General features: G+C 41.9%; 1 protein-coding gene across 1 annotated transcript in view; it reads left to right on the forward strand.

Moving 5' to 3' along the window:
* GRID1 (glutamate ionotropic receptor delta type subunit 1) overlaps positions 1–20,284 on the forward strand; it is a 1,144,779-nt gene that overhangs the window by 364,118 nt on the left and 760,377 nt on the right. Inside the window, exon 3 of the mRNA XM_036735649.1 lies at positions 7,584–7,868. Within this exon, the coding sequence (XP_036591544.1) occupies positions 7,584–7,868 (285 nt within the window). The remainder of the gene's footprint in view (positions 1–7,583; positions 7,869–20,284) is intronic.

Genomic DNA, 20,284 nt, shown 5'->3' on the forward strand with positions numbered 1-20,284 from the left:
TGTTTAGATACTTCTTTCTCAGAGGCATTGCCTTCAAACCTGTTGGATTTTGGGATTGGGGTGAGTAATTTCCTTTTTGGATGCTGGTTCCAAAGCCATATAGATTACCTCGAAGCTTAGCCACCTCTGGTGGGGACATGATTGTATTGGTGACCTTCAGATGGCATTCCTGTAGCTGTCCTACCTAATTAGAATCTTAATTCACATCAAGAAGCTAGTGACTTTTTAGATTTGCTTCCTTCCAAGACAGCAGAGGTCTGGGCCAGCAAGGAGGACACTGGACAATGAGTAGGGAAAGGTCAAAGACTAACACTATCTGTTTCCCAGTCATGCTGAGCTCAGCTCTTGGTAAAGGACAAAGGAGCAATGGAGGACAATAAAAATAATCAGAGATTTAGGTAATGTCACCCCAAGGGAGCCCAGAGCTTGGGTCTTGGACATGGGGTCTTGGAGTCGTGGTGTCTGCCTGTGGTACAAGCAGGTTGAGTAGAGGGTTTTGGACTCATGGGTTCTTCTACCCCAACCTCATTACAGGGGACCTATGAGGCAGGGGGACAATAGTGGAGATTGGTAGCCAAGGCTCACTGATTGAGTAGGTGCCTCATTGGGAACTCATCAAGACTGATAGAAAGATAGATAGACAGACAGATAGATAGAGAATTTACTAATTTTTGACAATGTACCATAAACTGTACTAAGCTCTGCAGATACAAATACAAGCCATCCTTGCCTTCAAGAAGCTGGCATTCTGATGGAGAAGAAAACACATAAAAGGGAGTTAGAAAGATAAATCCAGCATGGGTGGAACATCATACTTGGTAGAATGGTTGGGCAGATAGCCAGAAAGTGGTGTGGAGACCTGGGTCAGGCAAAAAAGGGAGAAATTCCTTCTCAGATCCCAGGGTGCCAGTTCTGATGAGAGGGGATGAGGAGGATGGCCGAGAGTGCAGGTGGCAGGATTTGGAAATGTGGGGGGGGGGCAGCCCCTGTGGGGCCTAGTTGGCCTGATTTTAGGCAAGATAAGGCAGAAACACCTACCAGAACTGGGAAGCCCAGGGTTAGAGTGATAAAGGTCAAGGTCCCGTGTGGTAAGGTCAGGTCATGAAGCACACAGGCTGTCTCCATATCTGGAATGTGCTGTTTTCTGCCCCCAACCCCCTTGGAATTCCTAGCTTCATTCAGAATAGCTCAAGTGCCCACCCTATACTGGATCTTTCCTGATTCTTCCTCCCTCCAACTGGTAATGTTTGATCTCTCTTGAAATTATTTTGTATTTACTCATTACTGTTCATGTTGTATCCATTTATTCTCCCTCCGCATATAAGGTCTTTGAAGTGAAAGACTATTTCTTCCTCTCCTGTCCCCCCTGTCCCCACCTCTCCTCTCTCCCCTCCTTCCTCCCTGCCCCTCCCCTTTCCTCCCCTTCCCTCTCCTCTCCTCTCCTTTCCCTTCCCCTTCTCTCCCCTCTTCTTCCCTCTTCTCTCCTCACCTGTCCTCACTTCTCCTCTCCTCCCCTCCCTCCCTTCCCCTTGTCTCACCTCCCTTAGTCTCCCCTCATGTCCTCTCCCTTAATCTCCCCTCGTGTCCCCTCCCTCCGTCACCCTTTGTCTCCCCTCTCCTCCCCTCATCTTCTTCTCTCCTCCCTACCTGTATCCTTAGTACCTCATAAAGTGTCTGGCACACAATACTTGCTTAGTAAATGTTTGTTGAATTACATTGAATTCAGGGTCAGAGGCACATAAGAAGAGGGCCTTAAAGAACAGGAAGCACCAACTAAATGCTAAGGAATATCAAGGGCAACATAATTAATGATTCCCCACTGGGTTAGGCAGAGAGCCCATATTGTGAGAGGGTTTTTAAAAAGCCAAGGAATGGACAATTGGGAAATAATAGAGGCCATTGTAAATGAAGCCACTGTGAAAAATCCAATACCTGGCTAAGTAGAGGGTGGCTGGCTCCTGCGTCTCCTAGGAGACTCAAAACTACACTCCCTGAGCCCTGACTTGGGGGAACTCCAGCATCACTCAAGGATGGAAAAGACTGTGGCTGGTTGTTCAGGGTCAAGACACGGCCTCTGGGAGGAAGCATTCCCACAGGTCCTCTCCTTCCCAGGAGAAAGAGTGGGAAGTCCAGAACTCCTGCAGAGAGCTCAACATGTGCAGGGAGGTTAGGAGGTCAGAAAACTTTTTGGATAAGAGGATCACAGAATGTCCAAGTTGGAAATGGCCTTGGAGGCCATCCAGTCTACTCCAAATCAGACTGAGAATCCCCTCCTTATCATAACTGACAAATAGCCTTTCTGTTTTGCCCCAGAAACCTCTCAAGATGGGGGCCCATTTTAGACAGCTCTCATTGATAGCAAGTGTTTCCTGACCAAGCATAAATTGACCTTTACAGTATCCACTCACTCCTCCTGGTGCTACTCTCTGGGGACAAATGGAAAGAGTCTAATCCCTCTTCTCCACAGCACTCTTTCAATCTTGAATCAAACCTTCACTTCCTCCCTCTCCTCCCTGCCATCTTCTCTTTTCCAGGAGAAATATCTCCTAGATCTTCCAACTTCCTCTCATGTGGTGTGGTATTGAGGTCCTTCTTTATCCTGGTTCCTCTTTTCCAGACACTTTCAATATTGTCAACGTTTTACAAAAGATGTGACATCTCAAACTGTAGATTGTCCCCTTGATGTGATTTGAGCACAGTGGGACTATTACCTCCTGTGCCCTGCAGACAATATCCTCCTTAATGCCATCTGTGTTTTCTTTGGCTTCTCCCACTGCCGTGTCATACTATTAAGTTAACTCATATGGGTCTTGGAGGCCACTGAGAGTCCTCTTTTAGATGAACTTCTAGCTAGTCATGCCTCCTTCATAAACTCATGAAGATAAAGATTTGAACCCAAGTCTAAGACTTGATTCATCCTTTTTTTTTTTTTTTTACTAATGAACAAGCTTGTTGCTAATGCAACAAGTCCATGTGTGATGATAGATTTGGGAGAAGATCATAAGGATAGGCAGCCTCTGTTGTCTGACTTAAGGAGAATCCCAGAGTTCTGAGGGTCTATGTCTTATCCTTTCCTTGGATGATCAAAGAGTGGTGACAAATGAAATATCATTTATTGGGGGCAAGGAGGCATTGGTTTATTGGGTTAGGCATTTGTAGAAGGCTTACCCACAGCAATGAAACCATGGATATTTGAAGCAGGGAAGAAAACATGATGCAGAGGAAATGGCCCTGGGCTTGGAGTCAGAGGGCCTATTTAAATCCAGGCTCTTGTACTTTCTGTCTGTGTGGCCTTGAGTAAGTAATTTGACATTTTATATCTCAGTTTAAATGTATACCCATGCTCAAATCCTTCCCTAGATGTTGACTAGCACTGTGATCTAGACAAGTCAGTCCTGCCTCAACTTTGGTTTCCTTATCTATGGAATGGAGATAGTGATAGTGCCTATGTCACAGGACTTACACCCCCTGGCCCTGAACCGTGCTTTCCTGTCACTGTGCTTTTGTTCATGTTATTATCTTGGATTACTTCTCATCTCCATTTACGTATCTGCCAAATTCCTACGAGTCCTTTAAAGTCTAATTCAAACAATATTTCCCTGGTGAAGCCCCTCTTTATTCTGGGGTTGCTAATGATACCTCACTCTCCTCAACTATATTAGGAAGGCAGAATTTATGATTTCAAAGAGAATCTCATATGTGCCTAAAAGGTCCGGAACCACAGGATATAAGGAATTCTCTAGGCAGAAGGCAGGAGAACTAAAGCATGTATTTACACTCCACAATAACAAGCCCACAAACCAGCGTCCCCATTTTGATATTTTCATCAAAAGCTTCCAGGCCCAATAAGTCCGCCTTACAAGGGTAACCAGGAGGCCACAGAGAAGCGAGATCGTATAAGGCAAAATCGTATACATGCTTCCCCTCTACGGTAAGAAGATTACCCACTAGCCTCTAGTCAGCTCTGCTACCGGCAGCTCAGCTTCGGCTGTAGGCGTCTCTGGATCCAACCGGAAAAGTAAAGGAGGATCTTCAAGCTGTCCTCTCCCCTCTTATAGAGTTTTTGACATCATCAAGCGCCGCCTGAACGACCAGGGCCGATTGGTTCTTGACTTGGCCCCTCCCCCAGCGTAGACCACGTTATCACACCTCCCTTCAGCCAGCACCACGACTCATCACACAGGAAGCTCTGGTCCTGCCCCGGAAGAGCAAGCCCCAGCGTCCAGGGAAGCTCAACGAGGCGAGCTGAGTCATTCAAAGAAAACAAAGTCCATTCTGGCTACACCAACTTTGAACTTTCCATAGTACTTTTCTTGTACTTATCGTTTTTATTTCATATTATAGTCATTTATGTCTCATATATAACTGGGAGACTATAAACTGTATGAGGTGAGGGCATGTCTTATCTAAACTCTTATCTAAATCATAGAAGTGATTAGACAGTATAATGGATAGAGTGCTGGCCATGGGTGTTGGGAAGAACTGAGTTTGAATCCTATCATAGACGCATGTTAGCTGTGCGACCCTGGGGGAGTCACTTCATCCCTCTCTCAGACTCAGTTTTGTTGCTGTTCAGTCATTTCAGTTGTGTCCAACTCTTTGTGACTCCACTTAAGTTTTTCTTGGCAAAGATACTGGAGCAGGTTGGTTGTCATTTCCTTCTCTAGTTACTTTTATAGATGAGGAAACTGAGGCAAACAGGGTTAAGTGACTTGCCCAGGGTCACACAGCTAGGAAGTGTTTGAGGCCAGATTTGAACTCAGGAAGAGGAGTCTCCCTGATTCAAGGCCCAGCACTCTATCCAAAGCACTCACCTACCTTCCCCATAGACTCAGTTTAGTCATTTATAGAATAGTTAATAATATTAGTTTCTTCCTCACAGTATTCTTGTGAGGATCAAATAAGATAGTATATGGAAATCTCTTTGCAAACATTAAAGTCATATATAAATATTAACTATTGTTATTAATTAACCTTTCCTAGACCCTATCACAGTACTCTGCTTAAAATAGAAACTTAAAAATATATTGAATATACATTCTATATGTATATCAATCTCTACCTATCTCTCTTATATGTATGGTATCAGTAATACCTAATCATTAACAGTTCACAGTAGGCACTTAATAAATATATTAAATATAAATCTATCTATATATGTAAACCATTAATAATAGCTAGCACTGCTCAAGTGTGTTTTCTGTTTAAAATAATTACTGGTATTTATGTAAATACTCCCATGTTTGCAAAACACTCTACATACATTATCTCATTTGCACATCATAGCAATCCTATAAGATTGATATCCTGCAGGTATTATAATCCCCATCTTAAAGATGAGGAGACCAAGGATCAGGGAGCTTCAGTTACTTCCCTATTCTCACACAATCCGCAAAGGGAGGCAGGATTTGAATCCGTTATTTACAACACCAAATTCAGCGCTCTATTCATTCTACCACACCATCCCTTCTAAGAACATTGAGTGGCACTGAACATTGAATACTTTTTGATGTTATTTCCTTCCCCAAATTAGGGTTTTGGTTTCCTGGAGATCTTTTAAATTCAGCCATGGTTTTGCAGTCAACCGCTAAGTTACTGCGTCAGAATCCTGTCTCGTTGAAATTGAGATGCAAAATATATAACCCAAGGAAGAGAAAATCTGCTTGCCTTTTAGGTAGTACTGATAGACCAGCTAGATCTTTCCACCAGCACTTCTCCTTGCTTCCCTCTGTAGACTCCCCCTCTTTTTCCCCTCTCTCTTTGTGCTTAGGTGTTTCCTTGATGAATCAAAGGAGTCTCTGCAGAAGACTCAGTACTGTCAGAGTAGTGGAAAAGTTTTTCTCTTGCAGCAGATGGTCTGCCATCAGTGTTTGTAAGTTGAATGTGCTTTCCCTGACTTTGGAAGCCAGCTAAATCATCCCTAATGAATGTTTGCTTCTCATTGGAAACTCTGGGTTATTCCGTGAGACTTCAGACTTTCCTTTTGACTGCCATGGCCACCCACAATTTGCTACTCTCATCTAGCATTCAGTATTTAGGACTCCAAAGGTTCTTAGTGGTCAGGGTTTTTCATAAACACTTTTTCAACGTGCTATTTTGTGCCCCAGATCTTGAAAATATGGTTGGTGCTAGCTACCTCCTTTCCCCTTCTCTTTCCCCTGTCCATTGTTTCTGCTAGGTGTCTGAAATGAGAAACCTGCCATTTTGGGGTGCTTTTCTGAGCCCTGGCCTCTTGGAACTGTGTTCTTTGGCCTCTGTTGAGTGAAATACATAATACAGAAGACAGTGGGTGCTCTGGATATGAAGTCAAGAGACCTGAGTTCAAATTCTGACACTTCCTATGTGACCTTAGTCAAATCCCTTCCCCACTCTGGGCTTCAGTTTACTCATCAGGAAGGCAAAGGATGGGATGTTGCAGTAATTCGGCTAGCAGATGCTGTGGGGGTGAAAGACCAACACAAGTCCAACAACAAGAAGGCTGCCACCACTGGTTCTTTGATCTGCTTCACTAAGGAAAGTAGTATTAGGGGGTTAACAATCCTACTTTAATTCAACCTATACATATAAACTCACTTAGTTTGGAGGAAAAAGCCAGCACCCTCAATTTCAAAGCAAATACAAACACATTACAAACATGAATAGACAGACCTTGTCTGATTCAAATCTCAATGCATAGTTACCAGGGTTTAACAAAGTCCCAGCATCTGGGTTTATGAGCTGGGGCATTCTTAACAGCTGCCCTGAGTCTCTTCTAGTTGCACACCGCTCTTCCAGTGAGTGACAGCCCCAAGCAAATAGTTCTGTTCTCTCTTGTCATACCATCTATAGTTGTCATCAAACATCATCTGAATGACCAGAACTTAGGCTCCTACTATTGGCTCTGGTCTCAGAAACTCCCCTTAGGACGCTTAGGACTTCACTCGCACATAGACTTGGCACCTAGTGGTCAGGTGTTTGGGCCTGGGGCTTTGCTCAATCAAAAAGACTTAATTAATTTATCATTCTAAAACAGTAAAAATGTCCCAACTTAATTGATATTACACTGGATTAGATTAATGCCCTTTCAGCTCTAAATCTGTGAACCTATGAAAAACTTTTGTGACGTAAATTGTGATATGTAGGTAGCCTGGTGTAATGGGGGAAAAAGCCCTGCAGGGTCTCTGCCTCAGAAAACCTGGGTTCTAATCTCAGCCCTGTTACTTTTTAGCTAAGTAATCAGCCTTCAGTTTCCTCATGTGTGAAATGAAAGGGTCTTACTAAGTGAGACTGGAATAGATGTCCTCTAAGGCTGCGCCAAGCTCTAAAGTCTATGAGCCTGGGCTCCCTAATGTCCTTTTTCTTTCTGAAATGCCGCACTTTTCTTGTCCATCAGGTCTAGATGCCAACATGTTGAACACCACTATGAATTTTAGAGGTTATTGGAAGTTGTATTGCTACTCTAGATGAGTTTTACTTCAAGGGAGGCATGTAGGGCCTACCAGAGGATGACTAAAGCCACCCCCTGCTCATATTGCCTCTCTCTCTCTCTCTCTCTCTCTCTCTCTCTCTCTCTCTCTCTCTCTCATTTTCTACTATCTTCCCAGCCTGCGACCTGATGACACAGGGCATCCTGGCCTTAGTTACGTCCACAGGCTGTGCATCTGCAAATGCTCTGCAGTCGCTCACGGACGCCATGCACATCCCGCACCTCTTCGTCCAACGTAACCCTGGGGGCTCCCCCCGAACAGCATGCCACCTGAACCCCAGCCCAGAAGGGGAGGAGTACACACTGGCCTCACGTCCGCCTGTTCGCCTCAATGATGTCATGCTCAAGCTGGTCACAGAGCTACGGTGGCAGAAATTCATTGTGTTCTATGACAGCGACTATGGTGAGTTTCTGGGCTCTCTTTCCCCTCCTTTCATAGTCTGGTTGGACAAGCGTTCAAGAGATCTATCAATGACCCTCTTCATCTCTGCCCCAAAGATTTTACCTTCATCACCATCCCTGCTCTACATCATAGCAAACATATTGACTTTGAACCTCCTTTTTCTGAGTCCATTCATACCTTGGGACCAAGTAGGAAGAAAGGAAGCCAGGAAACTAGATAACCAGTAAACTGTTACGTTATTCCTTAGGTAATGGAGAAGTCATTTCTCCCTATTTGTTAAGGGGATATAGCTGAGAAATTAAAACTTAAAGTAACCTCTCCAGATGGGCAGCAAAATTGCTAGAGAAAACTCACCTAGCAAGACCTCAAGTCCGGCTTATCTTTGCATTTTTAAAACAAAATGATACTTCACTGCTTTTGTGGAATGGCATGGATTTGAGTCAGTAGGCAATGGAGGACAGCATAGACCCTGTAGTCATCAGTTTATCAGGGCAAACCCGTGATGAGACATTTATTTTTCAAATATCTTATTGCTTTTGATTCTTTCCTGTGGTCTTGTTTCTTGCTTTTGCCTAACAGTTTTTTTAAACAAGTCTAGCTACACAGGAGAAACAATGTTATGTAGTAGAAAGCTGACCTTGGGGTGAGGAGGGCCTCATTTCAAATCTGGCCTCTGACACCTACTAGGTGTGGGACTCGGGGCAAGTCTCAGTGCTCAGGGCTAACCTCTCCCTTCTTCAGACAAGTGTCTCTTCTTTTTTAAAGGGTTTTAAACAATGAATAGGAATCTGTTTTCTTTCCCCTCACTCCTACGCTTTTGGATTGAAAAAAATTACTTTTTACAAGTATGTATAGTTATTCAAAACAAATCACATCATTGGTTATATGTTTATACACACATATACACATACCTAAATTCACAGATATATTCATGTATATATGTATGTGTGTATGTATACACACATATGTTAGAGAGAATATACTGGACTACATTGGTATAGGGACTTTCTTTACCTGATAGCTCCTTGTTCCAATGAAACCAGAGGTCCAGACCCAGCCATTCCCCAGTCCCTCCACTTTCTCCTCTATCCAGGTTCATAGGCCTGGAGTGATTTTTCTGGGGACGAAAGTATGTGAGTTGGGACTTTGTGTTGAGCCCATGAATATAATTGAGGGCTCCATTCTAGGGACTGAGATGTCAGGACCACCCTGTGTCTCTGAGTATGTGTCAGTCTTGCTGTAAGCAAGGTTCTAACCATTGATTGTCAGGAAGCTGCCTTAGAGTAAAGTCACCATTGGCTTTTTGTTCAGTGACAAGAATATCATTTTTAACAACAGAGCTTTAGCCCTTAAGGTGAAAGCAGACAAGTGTTTGCTAACAGAGCTGAAGAGGTACCAGTGTCACATGCCACAGGAGTGTCCTTTGAAAAGATAAAGGATCTCTTTGTAAACGACATGTTTCTATATCAAAATTCATCCTAGGCTATTGAGCCTTGCCAAATGCTATTCATCTCAGACATGGGATGGGAATTGCCATAAGTCAGTACGGATATATCTCCGGGGACTGACCCTTGGCAGTGAGGGCATAGGGGAAGAGGCCAAAAATTGGTTTGGACGCAAGAGAAGAATTAATGCTAGCTAGTATAATTGAGGAACAAACATTTGCATTAGTGTGGGTGGAGATTGCTTCTCTTTGGTGTTTACGTGGGATATGGGTTGGCACGGTAACCATACCTTAATTAAACTAAATCAGAAATGGATTCTATTTTATAGATTTACTCCAACTTTCAATGTTGGGTTGCAGATGATTGCTGGTGTACACCAGGCTCCAAGTATCTGGAGACAGCTAGAGGGCAAAGAAAATCTGTAGGGATAGTTTTATTTGGTTGATGCTGAAGGCAGCTCAGGCAGGAAATTGGCTTCATCTATTCTGGCAGCAGGAGTGTGACCCTAAGAGCCAGCAGATGAGTCCTGCACATAGCTAGTTATCACTTGCAAACTAGATGCTAGTTTTCCTGTACACCTTCTGCCTCCATTGTGCCTAATACTTGTGTCTTCCCTATGTGGATTATCTCCAATTTAACATGTACATGTTTGTATGTAATTTTTCATGTTTTCTCCCTGATTAGACAGTGAGCTCCTTGAGAGTAGAGACTGGTGTTTTTTTTAACTTTCATTTTATCCTTAGCACAGTACCTGTCATATAGAAGCTTAAAGAATGCTTCTGGACTGACTGATTGTTTATTGTTCAGAGGACTCCTTCAGAGTGCCATAGCTCTGTATGTGTTGGCTAAAAGTATTTACAGGATCTAGTCTGCTTTAGAATTCCATCCCTCTGCTGGCTGATGGTTTGGCAACTCATCCCCCACATTAGACTGTATCTTTCTACTCAATGGTTAGGAGTAACTAACTGGTTCATTGTCTTTTCTGCATGTCCTGAACAACGTGGTTCCTTTGTGGCCCTCACTTGTATACATATATTATTGGGAACTGGAAGAAATTCAGACAAGGGCCTGGGGTAGCTGAGATGCCAGCAGGTATCTTGCCTATGATGAAAGCTGTCACAAGCAAGTCTATTCCTGGGCTCTTCTCTAAGAAATATTAGCCTGTCCTCTTCCACACTAGTAGAATTAGGCCAGTACCGCGGGAGGAATACCTGCCATCATTTTTGCCTTGAAGGATAACTGTCTAGAGCCTGTGGTGTGCTCTTTAAATTCCTTTAGTCATTTTGGCTATTATAGTTTGCTTCCTCGAAGTATAATTTATTCTCTGATGTATTTAACTAAGAAAAGAAATAAGCATGTGTTTGCATATGCCTAAATACTCTGCTTTCCTAAGACCCATAATGTTGTCCTGATCTCTTGAGCAAATATTCCATTTCGAGCCTTCCAGGAGGGATTGAAAGAGCAAATAGTCACTGTGCTGAAATAAAGACGAACTGGTGACAAAGGAAAGGAAGGGAACCGTGACCAATCTGGAATAAGCCTTTTCCCAACTCCATTTCTTTTTCTTCTCTTGGGGTCCTTGGTTCACAGGTGTGGGAGGCCAGGTAACAGCCAAAAGACCCTTGATGCATTTCTCTTTGTACGCTGGCCTTCCTCTGAGAAATCTTCAAGCTGGTGAGCGCATGATGCCTGCCCAGAGTAAACTTGGGGTTGTAAACATAGACTTTTCACAAAGGCATGCTGAGGTTAGGGCTGTCTGAGCTCACAGCCAAGCTTGATACAGATGAGTGAGTTGGGGGGTGAAGGTAGGGAGCACGGCTAGTATACCATCAGTATAAAAGACCACTGTCCTAGGTAGAGTCTTGGTAGAAAATGAACTGTCATTCATTGATGCCTGATGCTGCTGCTATGGAGTGGCAGGGATTTGTGTCAATAGGTAATAGAGGATAGCATAAGCCCTCTAGCCACCTGTTCACCAGGGCCATCCTGCAATGCTGCCTCTATTCAAAAAATATTTTGCCTTTGACTCTTTGCCTTCTGGACAATACGCTTACCTCCTTCATTCCATTATGTTGGACCACTGTTCTCATTTCTAATTCGTAACTTGGACCCAGCCCTCTGGATATGAGGAAGTTTTTATTTTAATTTATTTTTTTATTTTTAGTTTACAACACTTAGTTCCACAAGTTTTTGAGTTCCAAATTTTCTCCCTTTCCCTCTCCTCCTTCTCCCTCCTCCCACTCCCCCCCCCCAAGACGGCTTATAATCCGATATAGGTTCTATGTAGACCTTTGCATTAAAATTATTTACACAATAGTCAAGTTGTAAAGAAGAATTATAACCAATGGAATGAATCATGAGAAAGAAGAAACAAAACCAAAAAAGAGAGAGCAAATCTGCCTCAATCTGCATTCAGACTCTGTAAATCTTTCTCTGGATGTAGATTATGAGGAAGTTTTTAACTCAACTTGCTTGGTCCATGACTTCCTCTTCTCCTTCCTTCCCTCCCTCACCCATTCTTTTTCTCTCTTTTGGCCTGTTAATCATTAGCATGTGTTAGACCATCTCTGTAGGGTATAAAGACCTGACAAGAGCCAAGAGTTGGATCACAGCATGCTTCCTTTTCTTCTTTCCCCTTCTCTCCCTTTTCCTCCCTGTCAGGTAACTTTCATAGTCAGCAGGTTATGGGATTATAGAAACATTGACTTATAGTTAGAAGGAGAGCCTGGAGGTCATCTAGTCCACCTTTCCTATTTCACAGATGAAGAGACTGAGGAACAGAGAGCTTGTGACTCACCTAAAGTTATATAGGTACTAAGTAATGGGGCCAGAATTCCAACTCCAATTCTACACTTTCCACTAACCTGTGCTACAGATCACAGCAGTTCCTTGGCATTAGGAAACAGATGAGGAGTCAAGGTAGATGAGGAATGTGGTTATAACTTATCACATGAATGCTGTGTGGATGCATGCGAGTTATTGATGCTGGGTCATGTTCTGCTTGACTCTGCCCTCTGAACTGTTCCAAAACTCCAGCAACTCCTGTGCCAGTGCAGACCTTTTAGCCTTTATGGAAAGCATCATCTGATGGGTTTCCTTCATATAGCTCTTTGAAGCTTCTGAAGCACTTGACATGTATTATCTCATTTGAGCCTCATACAGTCTCTGCATGGCAGGCTTTCTTATTATCTCCATTCTACTGAAGTTGAGGTTAAATTATTTACTTACCCATGATCACAGCTAGTAGACATCTGAGGCAGGATTTGAACTCAGGTCTTCTTGTCCCCAAGTATAAGACTGTCTATCAGGCTATCATACTGCCTAATTATGCAGATTAGTGATCTGAAAATTGGATCATCTTTTTTACATATTAGAAAACTGAGGCTTAGGTTATATAGATGTGGCAAATACTTTTCCTCCTTCTTGGGTTTCTCCCTAGCCCCCAAGGCCTGGGGTTGGTTGAATGTCATTGGTAGATGGTTTTTATCAATTCAAGGACATGAAGATGTTGACCTGACTGCTAGGTTCTTTTCTCTCTGCCTGCCCCACCCCCCATGCCCCATATCCTTCTTACCTTTCTCTAAAAGTCCTTGCCACAAACAAGGGTTAATCAAAAAGTTTTTTGCTGCCAAAGCAGATCTATAAGTGAACGCAGCCAGGACAGCTAAGAGCAGAATCAAGTAATGGTGGTAGCTAGCCAATTCTAGTAACTGAAAGTTCTTTGTGGCCTTGGGTTGAGACAGAATACCGACTCTGCTACCATCTGCATGACCTTGGGAAAGGTCATGTGACCTCTCTGGGCCTCATTTTCCAGGAATAGATGATATTTAAGATCTCTGCCAGGTCTAAATTCTATGATTGTAAAAATATGATTCCTTCAAAAGACTTGCATATAATTGCTCACAAGGAAGCCTCCCTGGCTCAGAAGGAACCAGGTTCTTCCTATTAAGTCAAGTCACTTTTATCACTAAAGAGTTCTGTCTACATAACAGGGCTGACTGAGTAGGTCTGTGAGGATAGAAGCCCATATGAATTCAGCCTTTTTCAGTTCTTCATATCTCTAAAGGAGCTGTCAAGGGTACTGGGTTTCCTCATGTCTATCTGATCTATTACCTTTGCCTGCCTTCTTCCCTTCCTTGCTTCCTTCCCTCCTCCCTCCCTTCCTTCCTTCCCTCCCTCCCTCCTTCCTTCCTTCCTCCCTCCCTCCCTTCTTTCTTTCTTTCTTTTTTCCCATTATTTGTTAATTTTAATTTAATTTTTAATTAAAAATTTTATTTTAGTCTCTCTCCAAGCATTTCACAGAATCACAAATTTAGAAATGAAAGGTATTTTCGAGGTCATTTAGTCCACCCTTCTAGTCATGCCCTGGATGGTGTGGTTCCTTTGTGGGTCCTCACTAGTATGCATGTACTATTGGGAACTGAAAGGAATTTTACCACTGAGGAAGCTGTAGGTCATTTGCCTATTGCCACATAGGTAGCAAATAGCACCCCAATAGTAGTGGGCTGCGCTGACACATCTTTTTGTGTGTCTGTTAGTAAGCCAGCTCCATGTCTTACCCTTCATTTTCCTCACTTCACTACTTCTCTGTCCACATTCCTAATATTGCAAGGTGGTTGTGAAGCTCATTGGCTCATGCCTTCAGAGCTGGATGGGGCCCTAGACATCATCTATCCTACTCCCTTCTCCCTTTCATATATGAAGGATCTTGGGCCTAGAGATGTGAAGCAATCTAGCTCAGGTCACACAAGTAGTGAATTATGGCTCCAAGATCTGAACCTGCCTCTCTGGCTCTAGATTCGACACTTTTCTCCTTCTATCACACTACCTCTATCACAACTCAACACACCCAACATTCTGTCCATAGCCATGACACAGACTTGTAGCCTAGTACATCAGATGTGTCTTATGGAGTGATGGGCAGAGTAGCCCTGTTAGTAGTAGAGACATTTGTATAGATGAGCACAACAGGGCCAGCTCTCCCTAACTTCATCTTGGATCATTCACTATGTGCATGTTTCAGCGTGTTGCTGCAAACATCCTTGTGTTAGACTGTTGATTGACAATAGTGATAAAGCTGACATTTATTTAGATGACACTTCCTACTCTGATTATTGATTTTGATCCTCATTACAATTCTGTGATGTAAAGAGTGCTGGTATCATTAATTTTACTTTACAGAAGAGGAAACCAAGGCACAAAGAGGTTAAGCTAAGTGTCCAAGGACACTGAGTTAGGACTGGAATTCAAAGCCCTGTCTCCTGACCCCAAATCAAAAGTTCTTTCCCCTAGGCCACAAAATCCATTCAATGGATCAAGCCAGATGCATAATCCTAGAATGGCTTTCTCTCATCCTCTGGAATTTATAGGTCCCCTTCCACTGGTTAGTAAGATGGGAGAATGAGGAACATTATAGCCTCAGCGGAACACCATGAGGAATATAAAGCTAGTGTGTGGTCATGCACACACATGATCATCATCATCATCATCATCATCAGATGTATTTATACCCAAGTTAAAAGAGAAAGGACCTTCAGATTATCCCGTGTTTCTTAGTTATCTGTCTTATTTTCTTTCTTTAACAGAAATGTGCTATCATTGATTATGAATAGGAGGATAGAGCTAGACTTGATCTTTCCCCAGTGATCAGTCAGTATCTTAATAGTTATCAAACATTTAGAGGCCCTGGTAGTCATGAATGAGCCTGACCTTGTTTGGGGCCACAGGACATAGGACATGGAATGGGAAGGGACATTATAGATCTAGTGCACCATTCTATTTTAAAGCTGGAGAAACTGAGTCCTAGAGACCTGAAGTACTTGCTCAAGGTTACAGAAGATGGAAATGGCAGATCCAGAATCTCCTCTCAGATCCTCTCACTCAAATTCAGTGTTTCTTCTTTTGTACCATGATGCCTTTTCTCTATCCTCCCCCTGCCCCCAAGCTCTTCCTTACATTTTGTATTATTATGGCTTCACACAGTTCAGTACAAACAACACCTGATATAGGGTTTGAATTTAATCTACCTTTTATGAGTTGTATGACCTTAGTCAATTTACTTCATATTCCAGGGATGTAGTTCCTCATTTGCAACACGAAGGATTTCAATTAAATCACGAGACCATAGGATCATTGATTTTGAACTTGAATCAGACTCAGCAATGATTTTGTCCCACCCCCTTGTTTTATAGAAGAGGAAAATGAGAGTGTTCAGGTTCAGTTAATTGGTAAGAAGCATAGGTAGTTAGGTGATGTAGTGGCTAGAGAGCTGCGCTTGGAATCAGGAAAATTTATCTTCCTGAGTTCAAAACTGGCCTCAGACACATCCTAGCTGTGTGAGCCTAGACAAGTCACTTAACCCTGTTTGCTTCAGTTTTCTCATCTGTAAAATGAACTAGATAAGAAAACGACAAACCATTCCTGCATCTTTGTCGAGAAAACCTCAGATGAGATCACAAAGAGTCGGACACAACTGAACACAGCCTGAAATCTTATCCAGCTTCTTCAAATGATCTCAAAGGCTCAGGCATGAAATGCATAGCCTAGGACTGGGAGAATGGGAGTCAGATGTTATACTGGGGCAATATGAGTAGCACATAGCTCTAGGCAGAGAGAGACAGAGACAGAGAGACAGAAAGAGTGAGAGAAAAGAAAGAAAGGAAGGAAGGAAGGAAGAAGGAAAGAAAGGAAGGAAGGAAGGAAGAAAAAGAAAGATAGAGGATTGTATATGTGCATAGTTTGCAAGATGTCCCTTTTGGGAACATGCCATCCAACACATTTTTCCACTTGTTGTGACAGTGAAAGGAGAAATAGAAGAGAAGCTGACATATTGGGGAGAAAACCTGCAAAGTAAAAATAGTAAAAGTTTGGGGAAAACTGAGAAACTATTCAACTTGCCACTTTGTGTGTGTGTGTGTGTGTGTGTGTGTGTGTGTAAAGGTGATAACTACAGCTTTGCTGTAATTTGTAAAACAAGAAAATCTTCGAAAGCCTTGGCCACCATCCCAGGAGATGGTGATGTCATTGAAGAGTTCTAAGAAACAAACTCAGGCTGAAGGTCACTAGGTGGCAGAGTAGAAAGACCCTTGGGCTGGGATTCTAGATCCCAGAGTTCTGTTAGGTCTAAAGCCCAGATTTGCTGAGACTGGGGGTGGTGCCCACTTTGAAATAAAATTTCCAAGTTCCAAGGGATCTCAAACAACTAGCCCAACCCAGAACTGAGAAATTATATATATTATATTATATTTTATATATAAAAATACATTTATATATATAAATATATGATATTTATAATATAATATATTATATTATATATTTCTCTATATTATAATATAGAGAAAGACAGACATTGTAATGGACTAGAGAGCTGAAGCTGAAGTCCAGAAGATCTGTGTCTGAAATCTACCCTTAACATTCCCTAGCTCAGGCAAGTCACTTTTCCTTTCTGGGCCTCAGCTTCCCCATCTCCCAAGTTAGGGGGCTGGATCTGATGACCTTTAAGGTGTCTTCCGGATTAAAACCTATGACCCTATTAATTCCCAACCATGGCAGGCTCCCTGTTCCTTCATATACATCCAGTACCTATACAGGCTGCCCATTCTACTTTTTGACAGTTGTACTTGTTGGGAAAATTTTTGTTACGAAGAACAGCTGAATTCTGCCATTTTGCAGCTTCTACCTATGGTTACTTGTTACTTGTTTTGCTCTCTGTGGTCAAAGCAAAACAAGTCTCATCCTTTTATATGATGGGACTCAAAAACAAAAGAATAAAATCAAACAAACAACAAACAGCAGCAACAACCACCAAAACAGGAACCTTAAGTCTCTAGATATTCTCTGGGACCTGAATTCTTTTATCTCTGTTGGCCCAAGCGAAGGACAAACCTTTCATTTTTTTCATGCTATCTGAGAGATGGTAGTAGATCCTTAGTCCAAGCCTGTACAGGAGGATAAACAGACACACACACACACACACACACACACACACAAGGCTAGCTTGGGGCCCAGGATGTATGCTTTGCCCTCCTCTCTTGGGATGTTTCTCTGTGGCTTTGATAGCAGATCAATCCTTGGCTTTAATAAGATCAGAACTTCTAAGTCTTAATATTAACCAAGGCCCCACTTCATTCCCCGCCATATCAATCAACAGATGGAAAGACCACTAGGCTTGAAGTCAGGAGACCAGGGCTCTGGTTCTACCTTTAATACTAATTAGCTGTGTGATTGAGCAAATGTCATGGAAACTCTCTGGGCTTCCAATTCTTCATCTGTAAAATGAGGACTTAGATGGTGGCACAGCATAGGGCAGGGGTACTTAACCTTTCTTGTGTTATGGACCCCTTCGACAATTTTGTGAAGTCTATGAACTCTTTCTTAAAATACTATTTATAAATGCTTAAGTAAAATCCACAGGGCTACAAAGAAAACTAATTATATTGAAATAAAGATGCAATTTTCTTCCTATTCAAATTTACATACCCTTTGAAATCTAGCTATGGAGCCTTTGGGGCTCTATGGACACCAAGTTAAGGATTCCTGGCATGGAGAAAAGAACACAGAAATTTGTGCCTGGGTTCTTGACTACATTCAATGTCCAATCCTGCCATTACAACATATATATTCAATTTCTGATTTTGCCACAACAACATATATATGTGTATACATACATACATATAGACACATGTGTATATGAATATACATACATACATACATACACACACTTCTCTTCTCAGTATATGTATATATATATATATACACACACACATACAAATATATAGATGCACACACATATGTATGTGCCTCTCAGTATATACATATATAGACATATATGTGCATATGTGTATGTGTATATATGTATACACAGAGTTAACCTCTTGGCATATGCACACACATACACACATATATACATAATTATATATACACATATACCTCTCTGTGTGTATGTGTGTGTGTGTGTGTGTGTGTGTGTGTATATATATGTATATACATATATACATACCAACATACTCTCACATGTATAGGTAATACCCACTTGTATATGTGTACATATAAGTGCATTGTGCATATATATATATATATATATATATATATATGTATTTACATGTGTGCATGTGTGTACACACCTTTGTACCTTGGGCAAGTATTTACACTTAATTAGGTCTATTTCTTCATCTGTAAAATGACTAAGTTGTACTAGAGCATCTGTGAAGTCCTTTCCAGTTCAATCCAATTCGGTGAGCATTTTTAAACAATGGCTATGATCCAGGTGCTCTTCTGAGTATACAGAAGTAAAAATCAAATAGTCCTTGTTTTCAGGGTGCTAATATTCTCTGGAGTGTTCTAAATTCTATGACCTTTAATACTATTTTCCCTATGGTTCTGAAATTCTCTGGCTTATCAGGTAGACAGAGATAAGAATAAACAATTTGGAGACTCGTGTGTTCAGCTTCTCACACCGATCTTGAAGAGTTTGACTGTGGCTTTTCTGCTTCAGGTCTTGGTTTTCCTGTCTATAAAATGGTAGGCAGTGTGGGAGAGGGGGTGGAGTGCCCAGCTTAGACTTAGGGAGGCCTCAGTTTAAGCCTGGAACGCCAAACACCTGAGAAATGTGATTATTCACTAGTCTCTTAACTTCTCAGTATTCTTGAGGCTAAGGCTAAGTTACAGATGCCTTTGTGAGAATGTAAAGTCCTTGGGAACAGGAATTATTTCATTCTTCACATTTGAATCCCTAATGCCTAGCATATACTTGGCACATAGCAAGTGATAAGTAAATATTTGGTTATTGATTGACTGATTCACATTGTTTGTGTGATTTCTATAATCTTCAGTGTTCTTCACAATGATGACATTATAGGTCCGAGTATAGGTCCCCTTAAGAAAAAAAATGAGGGAAATTATGTAGGTATTTTCTGTCTTCAATATCCATCTGCAAGAAAAACTACTGAGAAGATGTCATTCAATCAAGGCATGATTTTCTGTATTGGTTTCTTGGGGTGTTCAATATATTGATGCAAAGCAAATCGAATCATTAAATGTCAAATGAGCAAAGTAGAAGGAAGTGAGGTCCAGTTCTTGGGTTTTTCCCTTAGTTTTCCTTTTCCTCCAGACCTTGAGGAGGCTTCAAGTACCTTAAAAACTTGGGGAGGAGGGGGGAAGAATTAAGAATGAAGGCTCTGCTAGCCCGCTCCAACAGAATCACAGAATGATGGAACTGGAAGCAATGGATCATTTTGTCCAATCTCTTAATTTGTTGTATAGAGAAACTGAGTTCCAGAAAAGGAAACAAGATCACAAGTGAGTTTGTGACAGAACCAGGACCAAAACCAATGTCTACTCTCATCTCATCCCGTTCTCTCCTTTACATGCCATATTGTCTTACTCCAAGTTGCTTAACACCACAGCATGGATTCCTGGGCTTGGAAAGCCCTAGGTGATGATGATGATGATGATGATGATGATGATGATGATGTGTGTGTGTGTGTGTGTGTGTGTGTGTGTATGTAGGAAAGATGAATGAAAATTTCCTGACTTCAAGAGATATGACAATATTTTAATGGCAATACACACAAATCTGGAAGTTGAAGGTATCTTAGAGGCCATCTAATCCTACCTTCTTATTTACCAGAAGAGGAAACTGAACTCAGGAAGATTATGTGATTTGCCAATGTCATGCAGCCTGGCACTAGACATTTATTGGGTGCCTATTATAAGTCAAGCACTGTGCTAAGTTCTGGGATCACAAAAGAGGCAAAAGACATTAAGTGATATCACAAAAATGATTGAGGTGAGATTTGAACCCAGTTCTTCTGATCACAGATTCAATGTTCTTTTCCATTACAATGCCTTGCTTCTCACTGTAGCACACATAAATGAATGCAGAAGGAAGAAGGTGTGAATGTAATTATCATTTCAGGATCCTTCATGGGACCAGTTATGAAAGACTGCATGGAAGAGATGAATGAATGACCA

Source organism: Trichosurus vulpecula, chromosome 8, assembly GCF_011100635.1.
Source record: "Trichosurus vulpecula isolate mTriVul1 chromosome 8, mTriVul1.pri, whole genome shotgun sequence".
Lineage (NCBI taxonomy): Eukaryota > Metazoa > Chordata > Mammalia > Diprotodontia > Phalangeridae > Trichosurus > Trichosurus vulpecula.